Here is a 12,999-nt window from a genome sequence, read left to right as displayed (position 1 = left end):
ATACCCGTCTCCGGGGCCTAAGTGCTTGACACATAATAGATGAACAACAAACATCTGTCGGGTGGATGAATGAAATACAAAGCCCAGGGGTAAGCAGCGGAGTCTGTACGCTCCGGGAGTGCGCTGAGATTCTGTCAGTAATAAAATGTGCTCTAATAGAGTGAGTCACATTCCCAGGAGGAATTTGAAAGAGAGAACTCACAAAGCCGCTAACAGGGCCAGATGGTTGAGACCTTGTGCAGAAGCCTTTGGACACTGTGCTGTGAGTCCTGGGGAGGAGGGAGGTGGCAGATGAGAGGAGTGATGTAACTGAATGTGTAGTCTCTGACGGATCACTAACCAGTGCTCCTTAGAGCTTTGACGACAGGGAAGGCCGCCTGTGTGACTTCGTGGGGGCTGGGAAGGGAAGTTGAGGATGTAGACCAGATGCCGGGCAGTCTGAACGCCTGTGCCGAGCACGGCTTCTCCTCTGCCGTTGATCACTTGTAGAATCTTGAGATAAGACCTATGCAGACCTGCTTTGGGGAGGCAGTACCCCACCTGCTCGTAGCTTTGCAGGGCAGAGGTCTCTGGGCATCTTCAGATGACAGTGGAATGTGGAAGTCGGGCAGGTCATATGAGAGTCAGGTGAACTCAATACAAAGATGTTTCTTTTATTCCTTACTTGGCTGAAATTCCTTACCTTCCTCAGGTCTCAATTTTATCTCCTATAAAACAGGACTAATGTTGTCTCCTTGAATTGCTAAGCTTACACAGCACCCCATCTGCTGTGTGCTGAACATAAAGCACTTTGGGTCTGGTGGCATAGGAGGGTGCCGTGTGTGGCCCTCAAACCTGAGAACCTTGTACTTCTCCATGGGGATGGGTGAGAGCGGAGCCCAAAGACCCATGTCCATATGAGACCAGTGCTGATGGGAAAAGTAAGTGGGGTGTGGGTGGGACTGGAGAGAATTATCAGCTGCTAAGGGTGTAATTTATTCAGACGCAGAAGAATCTACCAGCAGCAACCCCAGAGTTTATTCCCACTTTGGGATGAGAAAATTCCGGGAGTCCAACGGAAAGAAATGTGCATTTGCCCAGAAAGCCACAACATGAGCTGGCGGGATGCCTGACCCACCCAGAGAAGGAGGCCTGTTGCTTAGAATGTGGAGTGAAGGCTTCAAGCAGTGTGGAGAGGATATGGCCTTGTCCAGGGCAGTTCTGGGAGAATGGAGGTGGGGACTTAGAGAGCACCTCCTGCGTCTCGGAAGCCAGGAACCTTGACACTGTGAGGTGTGGCCAAGCCTCCCCTGGAAGGACTGTCTCCTTAGCCGGTGGTGGCTTGGGTTCTCTACACCCAGCTGGCTGGCTTCTGTTCCGCCAGCAGGCCATCTCCAGCCACAGCTGCATCTTCATGTTCAGCTTTGCTCAGCTTCTCTTTACATCCTGTGTTAGAACTCTTACTTCCCGGCACTGTTCTGCCAGCCCTAGGTTCTTAGCGGTGGTCTGTGTTCTGTGCCTGACAGAGAGAGGTGTTGACCAGCCCTTCACACGCTCATCTTCCCTTCTTAGCATCCCCAGGACAGAGGCAGAGTGAGCCATGCCTTCCAACTCTGGTCCCTCTTGGATTTCTCTCCCCTTCTCCCTCCCCTCATCACCAGTCTTCCTGCGCCTCACCCTGGACCCCACCTTCTCTGGGGACCCCATCATTGTTCCTTCGCTCAAAGGATTTGCTCTAGAAGAGGAAGTGTGAACTGTCTATGCCCTCATACTCCTACCTGCTTGTCCACCTCCTTCTGCCACCACACTAAAGAGATTTTTACCCAGCCGCTTGCTGGCTCCCAAGTGCCCTGGCCTCATGTGGCCTTCATTGTTCTCAGTCTGTCCAGGGATTCTGATGTTCCCGATTGCTCCTCTCTTGCAGCCCCAGCCCAGGCCCCATCATTCTGTCCGTTTCCTCCATTACAGAGTATGTGCCCCGTTGCTGTGACTAAGATGGCATGTTGTGGGTGCTCCATGAATATTAAATAAACTACACCCACTCAATGCAGAGTGCCAACAGCAAGTTTACAGTTTCTCACTGTACAGGAAAATGGTTGGAGGGATGCCCATTTGTGCCGAGCACTGGGGAACCAACAAGGTTGCGCTCACTGAAGGCATTTGAAATGGCAAGAGTGGAGAGCATTGAGCCCAGCTGGGGGGAGAATTCCCTGCCTTGCCCATTACCGTTGGAGAGAAGGAGCTTTAGGCATAGACCTCATCCAAAGAGCCATCTGATCTCTGACTTTTCTTGTGGCTCCTGACTCTCACTGTCTCCTCCTCTCTCCACTTTATGTCATCAAAGCCAGAGCCCAGCTCAGCAAAGGTGTAGGAAAGACAGATCTTCCTAGTTAGGACATCCTGGTCCAGCTAGAGCAGAACTACCGGGTCAGACTGAACAGGATCCTGTCTGGTTTTTGTTTCTTTATGGCCCTGAGCAGTCACCTGGCTTTAGCAAGTCTCAATATCTCCTCTATTAAATGAGAATAAGTAGGGTCCCAAAAGGCCACTGTATGGGATGCGTGAAGAGCCCCGCAGTGCCTTGTACAGACTCAGCAGGTGCCGTGCTGAGTTCCGAGGCCACCAATCACACCTGCACAGCACTTACACACAGGTGGTTCCCAGGCATCGCTCCGAACAGTCATCTCTCCCTTCCTTCCCGACAGGTATCCGTCAGCTACAGCTCATCCTGTTCAAGGTGGCCTTGATGCTGGGGGTGGAAATCCATGTGAACGTGGAATTCGTGAGGGTTCTAGAGCCTCCTGAAGACCAAGAAAATCAAAGTACAGTATAATTTGCCTTGAGGGCAGATATTCCAAGTGGGAAACTGTGCTGGTAACTTTCAGAGGCTATCTCTGCAAGTTATTTTTGCTAGGAGCTGTTTGGCATACTTCCACTGACAAATACTTTACCTTTTTTGACCATTTCTGTGGCTTTGAGCTTATTCTTCAGCTCCCAGCAAGGGCGGATGTGATGGTGGAATTACTATTATGCCATGAGGCCTATAATTTGGTTACTCAGTCCCTAGGAAAATACAACTTCAACCAACAACATTCAGCTGGTGGCAGCCAACAAGACAGATCTGATAGCATAATAAAGTCACACAAGCTTCAGGACATGTGTGTCAGTTCACACACAGATAGGAAAATGTGCCTGCTGCACCCTCGGAATATTTTAAAATACAGAAAAGAAACTGAGACTTCTAGAGTGGTTGTCAAACAAAGGTTCTAGATATTTCTTGGAATACGTATGTCTAAGGATTTTGTTGCTGAGAACAGACACCATGGGCACAGCAGCTCTTATAAAGGAAAATGTTTCGTTAGGGCTGGTTTACGTTCAGAGGTTCAGTCCCTCATCATGGTGGGAAGCATGGCAGCATGCAGACAGACAGTGCTGGGGAGGCAGCTGAGAGTTCTGCCTCTGGATCAGCAGACAGCAGGAAGAGAGAGCCACTGGGCCTGGCTTGAGCTTCCAAAACCTCAAAGCCCACTCCAGTAACGTACTTCCTCCAATAAGGCCATACTAATCCCTATGGATCTATGGGGTCCTTTTTTCATTCAAACCATCACAATGTATATATTATCCCTGAGATAGTCTTATATAGCCCAAACTGGCCTCAAGCTTGCTATGTTTCCAAGGATGACCCTTGAACGTTTTTCTGAATGCTGGGATTACAGGTATTACAGGTATGACGTCATACACAGCAGTATGTTTGATTTTATTGAGTTTTTACTGGTAGATCACAAAATGCCTCCATCTATGTGGGTTCTTTGGAGCCTGTCCTGGAAAATATTCTGATATTTTAGCTGAACATGGTAGTGGTGCATACCTGTAATCCCAGCACTGAGGCAAGATGGTTGTAGGTTCAAGGCCAGTCTGGGCTATATTCTGAGAACCTACCTAAAAAAAACAAAACAAAACAAAACAAAAACTAGAAGAAAGGGATCTCTTTCACACACTGTTGTCATGGAGTATATCCAAGGCTCCATATCTTGCTATCATAATTGCCTCCTATCTTGGTAATGCTGAGTTTTGAAGCAGTGTATATAGGAGACTTTGCTGTTCCCCAGGGAAGGTACGCCCCTGACTTCTCCTGGCCTCAGCTCAGAATATTTGACAATTTGGGGAGGATTTCTTTGCTTTTTTAACAAGACACAGTCATTCTCAAATGACTCAGAGACTGTGTGCTCCTGTTGGAACATCTCTGCTGGATCGTTGACCCTCATTCCAAGGACCCAGCCAGGCTTGCCCTGAGAATGTGCTTCCACAGCAGCAAACCACTGGAGTCAGAAGCAGAAGTGCAAAGTGGCTCCCTGGCATCTCCCACATCCCCTGGGATCCGCTTGACAGTGAGGAGCCACTGAATATGGGACAAATATGGGGGAATCTGTGAGATATAGACAGGGGCAAGGGAGACTGGTTTGGAGTCTGCTAAAGGGTAGCATCCTCGCGAAGTTCAGTCAGCCCATGTGTGGAGTCGGCAGTTCCTCTTCGCCTTGTGCGGGATAACCAGAGAGAAGCTGGATATGGACTCTCCAGGTGTGCCCCATCTGCAGCCTGGGAACCGCATGCTACCGGATAGCTATGCATATGGCCAAATATGAAATAGTGAACTTATTAAAATATTATGAGAGGTTTTGCCATAAAAAGCCTCAGTTGCACAGGTTCTCAACCATGAGCTTTGTAGACGACAGTGCTGTGTCACAGTGTCAAAAGCTGGATATGCCTGATGCCTTTCTTGGGGAGGCTTCACTTCTCATGGCCAGCAGGGAGGGGTGGCATCTCTCAGCCTAACTCTGCTGCTCATCTAATAGTCTCTCTGCTCTGGTAGAAGTCGGCTGGCGGGCAGAATTCCTCCCTGCAGACCACGCCCTGTCTGACTTTGAGTTTGACGTCATCGTTGGTGCCGACGGCAATAGGAACACACTGGAAGGTGAGGACTCTTTTTTGGGGGCTGAGAGATAATGAGGGGAACTGGAGAAGGATGCTCAAGATGACAGATGCTTCGGCTAAGAGTAGAGGCAGACAGACTGTCCTGTCTTGCCTGAGTCTGAGCGTGTGAGGACGGCCATTCCACTTTCCCTCACTGGACCTAAGCATCCCCAAATGAGAATCTGGGTAGCAGAACCCTCTCAGAGTGTGGGGGCAAGAAGTAGGGGAGGGCTTTTCTGTAAAAATGCTTCTTAAAGGGGGATACCGTGGGAAATATCAACATAAACTCACTAAGCACCCGCTGCTGTGTTAGCCAAGGTGCATTCTCCTCTCTCTTTGTCTAAGGCAAACATCTCAAGATGTCAATGGCATCCGTTCATGTTCAAGTGCTCTACCAATCAACAGAAGGGCCTCTTTCTTCATAGCTCTTGAGAATACCCACTGCTGGGCAGCCAGACAAACTCTCAGGCTCCAAAGCCAAACTTCTCTGGGTCCAGCAACAGGCTTCATGTACTCATTTGTACGGAAAGGGTTGTCTGAGACCGTGGGTGAAAGACATCATGGTGTCAGTGGCATCTCTTAGAGTAGGGACAGTTGTTATTTCTGAGTCTGCCCCTGTCAAAGGTCACAAGATGAAGATGCGTGACTGGCAAACTCATTCTCTGAGAACAGGATGCACATAGTGAAGTATGTCTGATCTCAGAGAAGTCTGAATATGTGTTCCTTCAGCTCAGACCTCTCCTGTCTGCTACCTGCCCCACAGTCTGCCCTGCCCTGCAGTCTGCCCTGCCCATCTTCTCACAGAAATGTCTGACAAGACACCTCGAAGCTGCCAGTGTGAATACGTGTTTGATTTGTGGGATTGCTCTGGTGGTTTGGGAAAACTACAGGTCAGAATACTTGAGAGCCTAGGGTCTATGCCCAGCCTGCTATAAGTTAAACCCTTCCATATCAATCACTAAGCAAGAAAATACCACCACGGACATACCCTCAGACCAATCTGATAGGGGCAGTTCATCAGTTGAGATTCCTTCTTCCTAGGAATGTCTAGGCTTATGTCAAGACATAAACCAGCCAGCATGCATCCTAAACACCAGCTGCTGGGAACTAGTGTACTGGTTTCTTTTACTAGGCCTTGGTGTTGCTTTGAGAAGCACATCCCCATCTCTGCCTTCATCTTTACGGAGCTTCTTCCTCAGTGTGTTTATGGGTCCAACTTTCCCTATGAATAAAGACATCAGCCGTATTACAGTAGATGGCCCATTATACTCCAGTTGACCTTATATTAACTAAGTCCAACATACAGAGACACCAAGGGTTAGGATTTTACCATCATATGTGGTAGGAAGATGACAATGCAATATGACCCATATCAACAAATTTATAAAGAAAATGTTTTAGCATCCCTTTCCTATGGGAGTTTAGTCTAATCCTATTTTTCAAAAGGTTTTCTTTTCCATTTAAAATGCTAACAAAATCATGACTCATGCAAGCCCTCAGTGCCAAAGCACCTTCAGAGTCTTCAGTGATATACTCAGAACATCTCCAGAGGGTTGAGGTCTGTGGTAGCCTGCTGCACAGATCATTTTGGCCACTGGCCTGTGGATGTGTAAGCACTACATATGGTCCAATGATATAGAAAAGAACAGAGTTCAAAATGCCTCTTGCGGGAACAAGTCTGGTGCCTCTGCCTGCCCCAGAATTGCTGTCCCCATTGTCTTTGGGGGCACAGACAAGAGTGTTCTCAGCAGTATTGTCTGAGTTCCCACCCTATCTGGAGGACTGACCCATCTATCCTATCCCTTCCGCAGGGTTCAGGAGGAAGGAGTTCCGGGGGAAGCTAGCCATCGCTATCACTGCCAACTTCATAAATAGGAACAGCACGGCTGAGGCCAAGGTGGAGGAGATCAGTGGCGTGGCCTTCATCTTCAACCAGAAGTTCTTTCAGGACCTTAAAGAAGAAACAGGTGAGACCTCCCCTCTCTAAACCAGATGCTATTCGCAGTATGTTTGTATGTGTGTATGCATGTGTGAACAGATGTATGGTAGTCAGATGACAGTCTCTAGTGTCCTTCTTCAGATGCTGTGTGTGTGTGTGTGTGTGTGTGTGTGTGTAGAGAAAAGGTCCCACTGACCTAATGCTTGACAAGTAGGCTAGGTTGCATGGCCAGTGAACCCCAGGAGGGTTCTCAGGAGGTCTGTCTCTGTGCAGCACTGGGGTTACAATACCATGCCTGCCCTCCCCCAACTCATGGATTCTGGCCAAATTCCATTCTGCAGTATTTGCCCAACACACGTTTTGCTGACTAAGTCATCTCCCTAGTCCTTCTTCACCCAAGATTCCCAAGCTGTTCATGGGGCCCTCTGGCTTACAGGAGTTGCTGGGACTGGAGTCTGGGAGCAAAGATTTCTCTCAGTACACTAAATGTCTAGAGGCCCATCAAGGAAAAGAGGGAATCTTGAGAGAATGTTCTGGATGTTGTATATGGAAATAGATTGTAGACTTTGCTAATACGTGGTGGACATTTACTGAATGTCTGTTGTATACTGGCGCTCAGCATTGTAGAGTACAATGTCAATGTTAGCCCCACCCCTCCTGAAGGGTCTCCCTAACCAAAGAGGGTACCCATGTAAAGCACTGTGACAAGGGTTAGTTGGGAAGTCTGTGCCTAAGGCCAGCATGAAGTGCTGGGACATGCTGAGGAGGGAACCTATAATCTGAGGGAGAACCTGAAGACTCCCTGGGGCTTTATGCTGCATGTCAGCTGCACCCCTTATGACAAGGACCCTACACACAACTCACCCCACTCCCAGCATGCTCTGGCAGCAACTGTCACCTAACCATGGGACAGAAGATACTGAGTCAATGGCTGGGTATATAGCCTGGGACAGATAAGCAGCCCAAGACTTATCTTCTATGTGGCCAGAACGACAGATGCTCATGAGGGTAGCGGAGAAACAGAGAAATTGACTTTCTTTATAACCTGACCAAAACTGCACATTGTCCCTTGAAAAGGCAGTGCAATGATAATGTTAAATTAAGGCCTCTATACTCACCAGGCATGGTGGCCCGTGCCTGTAATCCCAGCACTTGGAAGATAGAAGCAGGAAAAACAGATGTTCAAGGCTAGCACCAGCTACATAGTAATTTTGAGGCCAGCCTCAACTACAGGAGACCCTGTCTATAAAAGGATGAAGGTGCCAGGCGTGCTCTTTGGTGCCCAGTCTGCCCTGGTCTATTGACACTTTCCCTCACTGCCGCTTACACGCTTGTTTCCCGTGGCTCCAGTTCCAATCACCGCACCTGTACCTTATCTTCTCCTTGTCTCAGCACTTTTAAATATTGCTCATGTTTCTCACTTTTCCATTCAACATCACATCTTAAATAGAATCCTGATGGTAGGTTTTGGGGACCGTGGCTCTTGGCATCAAAGCCCGAGGACTGTGGATGACTGTGTGACTTTGGTATCACCTCTGAGAGGGACTGATTTTCTATGTTCAAGGGGCCAAAAGGAGGAAAAAAAATCAAAAAGGGGTATGTTTCATGATACGTTGAGATGTCCTTTAGCAAGGACTGTGATACCACAACTCATCATGGACATCCATTCACACTGTTGTCTGTGGCTGGTTCCACTGTATTTATAACAGAGACCCTGTGACCCACAAAGACACATGTGTTCACTTAAGACTCTGCCCTCTGTCCCCCACCTTCCATGGGTTTCCTGTTAAGGTGCCACTTCCCTGGAATAATTCCCTGTCACATTTCTCCAAAGTTCATTTTCTAGGAAGGGGCTGAGTTGCTGAGCCAGGCTCTGCCTCTTGCTGGTTACTATACTATTTGCCACTATATGTCCCTCGGAGCTTCCCCAATTTATTATTACAAGTTTTAATGTTTCCTTTCCAGAATATTATATCCTTTGAATGATTTAATACTTAAATTTCCAGCCCTTCCTTCCCCTTAGAAACAAAGAAAATAAATACCCGAGCTACCAAATAGGGATCACAGCAGGACATTGCATGTGTTTCTCCAAAGCTTTCCTGAGCTTCCTTTAAACGTGGCCGTTGTCACACCATAAGTCATCATCTCACGCCAGTGACAGCAATAAATTTCCTTTGATTCTCTTGGGGGCCTTCCGTGTGCGTGGCTGTTTCCTATTTTACCGTAATAATAAAGGTGTTGCTATGGTTACCCAGCACACCTTGTGTGGATGCTTTAAGGTCACTGTGTGCCTTTTACTTCCTGTCACATAAACTAGCCAGAGTTCCTCATGTTCTGGTGACCACCAGAGTCACCCATGGAACTTAACACTTACGGTGTTGGCCCTACCTGCAGCTAATTCGGCAGTCCTGATGATTTGACTTATGTTAAGTTCTCAGGTGAGCCAGTGCTCTGACTGAGTCTCTCCGCATCCCTCTGAGAACCAGAGCCAAGCGATCATCTCATAGCGTAATCTTCAGTGCAGAATCCTAATGTGTGAAAGTGTTGCTGTCTGTGGAGAGGACAAAAGACGAGGTCTAGGGCTGGGGAGATGCTTCCACTGAGGATCTGAACTCAATTCCCAGGACCCACATAAAAATGTTGGCATGGTGGTGTGTGTTAATAATCCCAGTTCTAGGACGTGGAGACAGGAGCATCCCTGAGGCTCATGGCTGGCCCGTCTAGTCTAATTTCTGAGCTTTGGGTCAATGATAGACCCTGTCTCAAGTAGGTAGGTATGTGAAAAATGATACCTGAGGTTGTCTTCTGGCCTACACACAGGAGCATGCCCACACCCACATACTTCAATGCAATCTAAGCCTCTAACCTCTGACCTGGGTTTTCTCATGCAAGCTAGGCCATGATAGAAGATGCTCTGTGGGCACACAATGGATGAAGCCTGATCCATACAGTCAGGTTCAAAGTTTGCATCCATGGTCCCGCCTAGCACTTCTGTAACACTTTCTGTCTAGCTTTAACTTAAGAATACTGGACATCTCTGGTTGTTGTATGCTGTTTGGTTGTTTTATTTTTGAACATGCCTTTGTGCAATCATAAAAGCTAGTTGCTTCTGGTCCACAGCCTGGTATGTCTTTACTATTTATCTTATATGCATCTTCTGCACGTACATAAGGAGACCTGGGATGAAGCAAGGCGCCGTTGGTAAACTTGGTCTGAATGTTCTCCTTTCAGGGATTGATCTCGAGAACATTGTCTACTACAAGGACTGTACTCACTACTTTGTCATGACAGCCAAGAAGCAGAGCCTGCTGGACAAAGGAGTCATCATTAATGTATGTACCTGTAGATAGCGATTTTTCAACTGTTTCCCCTAGGCCGCATGGGCTGGCAGCATCAGTAGATGCGAGAGGAGATACTGTCCTGCTAGAACCCATGTGAGGGGGAGGGGAAAGAGAACCTGCCGGGCACCTTCCTTGCCTTTGACATTGCGTGACTACCCATCCACACAGATATGTTTCAAACCTGTTGCGGTGAGAGATTTTGCCCAGAATATGATCAGTTGAATCTTTTCCTTCCTCAAATGTCATTCTTCCTTTGGCCCCGCTTCTTCTCCAAGAGGTCACACTCACTTGGAGATGGGGACTCCTTGTCCTTGTGGAACATAGAGATGATATCACTTTGGAGTCTGACACTGTGTCCCTTTGTCACGGGGGAATACTTACTGTTTGTGCCTTCAGAGATGGGCAGAGACCGGGTTCTCCCATGAGCTAACTCAGGATGATGGCCAAGATTTTGATTTTTTTTTTCGGAATCTCAGTCTTCTGTCTATAAAGTGGAATAACGCCTGCAAATCCTCTGAAAAGAGTTCTTGAGACGTGACTGTATATGAGCAGGGATGCATGAGGAACGTACACACATATATGTATATATGTGTGCACACACATCATTCTTGGCTCAGTGCCTGGTAGGCAGTGGTTTTCAGGGTTCTTCACCCTGCCCCCAGCCTTGCTTGGATACTTGCTCTGCCCTATTGGCTGTTTGGTTTCTCTCCATAGCTTTGCTTCTTGGTTTACTTATTTATTTTTGCTCTGAGACGATGTCTTGCTGTGTAGCCCAGGCTGTCCTCAAACTCTCCATCCTCTTGCCTCGGTCTCCCAAGAGCTGAGATTGCAGACGTGCACACCAGACCTAGCACGCATCATCGAGTATAAGAGCGAACATAGTGTGGCTGGAGAGATGACTTAGAGGCTAAGAGCACTTGCTGCTCCTCCAGAGGACCCACATTTGGTGACTCTCACCCACATCCGGAGGCTCTGGCCAACTCCAGTGCCCTCTTCTGACCTCTGCAGGCACTGCATGCATGTGGCATATTCTTACATAGACACCCACAATATGGATGGATAAAGATGAGAAGAGGAGGTGGGGAGGATGAGGGCTTTGGTCAGACCTCATCCTTCTAGAGCTCCTGTGCTCACCTCTTCCAGATGAGGATCCCACAGCTCCAGGTCAGCTGCCTCCAGGTCTTGTCCTGGACTGGGACCGCTCAGTGTTGCTTGTCAGAGTACAGTGTGCATATCTTCTCACCAGCTTATACTGGCGTCTGGCCTGGAAGCATTAGTAACCCAGGCCTCCTCTGGGCCTCCTCCACCTTGGCTGGGCCTCTGTTGAGAGCATGAGTTGTGGGAAGAGTCTGTGGGTAGGACAGGAGAAGCTAGCCTCACACACACACACACACACCAACACACACACACTAGCTGTTGTGAGCACTGGGCTTTCAGATCTGCCAGCTCACTGCTGGTTGGTCAGTATGGCAATAGGATGTCCTCTTTTCCCCTCAGATGTACTGAGGTGACTTCTTCAGTCTTCTCTTGGGTGAATGCTGCGTATATTCTGTGAGGAAATATTAGAATTTCAGAAATAAAGTATTTGAAGTCACAGCTCCCCAAGAAACAGAAGGTCACTCTGGGTTGTATATTTTAGAACCTGTAGAGTGCCCATACTGGCACCTTGGATAGGTTCAGTTGGCATCTCATCATATGGTCATTCATGACATTGTGAATTAGTAGGGGCAGGGAGTATCATCTTCTCCTGTGTGCCAGGCACTGCATGAGGGATTCCATGTATGCACCCTCTTTCCATCTTCATTCGGTTCCAAGGAGGAGATCTTACAATTACGGCTTTGAAAGTGAAACGCAGAATAAAGTTGAACAGCATGCCCATATTCCAGCTGTGATAGAATCTCACGTATGTCAGGCTGGCCTTGAACTCATTTTGTAGCTGAGGATGTCTTTGAACTCCTGATCAGTTTGCCTCCGTCTCCCACACACTGAAATTACAGGCGTGCCCCACCACTCCCAGTTTAAATCACCGCTGGAGACTGAACCCAGGTTGTTCGTGCACATTAGGGAGCATACTGCTGGTGGGAGCTCGCCCTTTCGCGTCCTCTTTAGGAAAGGTGACCTTTAAGCAGAACAGGCTTTGGAAATATCTAGGATCCTCTGCATCTCTAGGATAAATTTCCTCATTGTCCATGCAGTCATCTCCACCCCAGCAGAGAAGCAGGACAATGCCCACCTTCATAGCCAAGCCAGAGTGTTGCCAGCATCACAGAAAAGTGGGCAACTGAGTTCGGAAAGAAATTCAGAGAGAGGCATGGCACCACCCCCCCCCCCCCCGGCTTTTGTTTTCTGACCACTAACCGCAGCATATCTGGACCCCAGTAGCTTCACTCCATCCGTTATTAAATCACATTTACTGGCTTGTTCCTTTGTCTCTTAATTGTACTGAAAGTTATCGTCAGAACCAGCCATGTGCAGTCTGTTTCTTGTTTGCCGGGAGGCTGTTATCAAGTCCACTGTCCATTACAGTTCCCAGTGCCCGCTCTAAATTCCTGCATGAGACAGATCTTTCAGCACTCCATGCCAGGAAAAACTCGCCTCCCGTGAGGAACTGCTATGCTTCATTTTCTGATAAGGAAAGCCCATATCACATTTCCCCTTCACCTTGGATGCCAGAAAGCCCAACGCCAAACTGGGTGCTTAATCACAACCGTGCTAACTGCCATGGCTGGACCATGTGCTTGCTTCTTTGGCTCTGGTGTTCTAGTTTTG

At 48.1% G+C, this 12,999-nt stretch overlaps 1 protein-coding gene across 3 annotated transcripts in view; it reads left to right on the top strand.

Annotated features, from left to right (window-relative positions):
- Positions 1-12,999, top strand: part of Mical2 (microtubule associated monooxygenase, calponin and LIM domain containing 2) — a 196,709-nt gene that overhangs the window by 84,169 nt on the left and 99,541 nt on the right. For all 3 annotated transcript variants that reach the window (XM_057778566.1, XM_057778568.1, XM_057778567.1), the window contains 4 exons: positions 2,685-2,801; positions 4,850-4,951; positions 6,762-6,917; positions 10,121-10,221. In XM_057778566.1, the coding sequence (XP_057634549.1) occupies positions 2,685-2,801; positions 4,850-4,951; positions 6,762-6,917; positions 10,121-10,221 (476 nt within the window). The remainder of the gene's footprint in view (positions 1-2,684; positions 2,802-4,849; positions 4,952-6,761; positions 6,918-10,120; positions 10,222-12,999) is intronic.

The sequence above is a fragment of the Chionomys nivalis genome, chromosome 8 (genome assembly GCF_950005125.1).
Source record: "Chionomys nivalis chromosome 8, mChiNiv1.1, whole genome shotgun sequence".
In the NCBI taxonomy this organism is placed as follows: Eukaryota; Metazoa; Chordata; class Mammalia; order Rodentia; family Cricetidae; genus Chionomys; species Chionomys nivalis.
The sequence above is the reverse complement of the archived record's forward strand: the minus strand, read 5'-3'. Positions and strand labels throughout refer to the sequence as shown.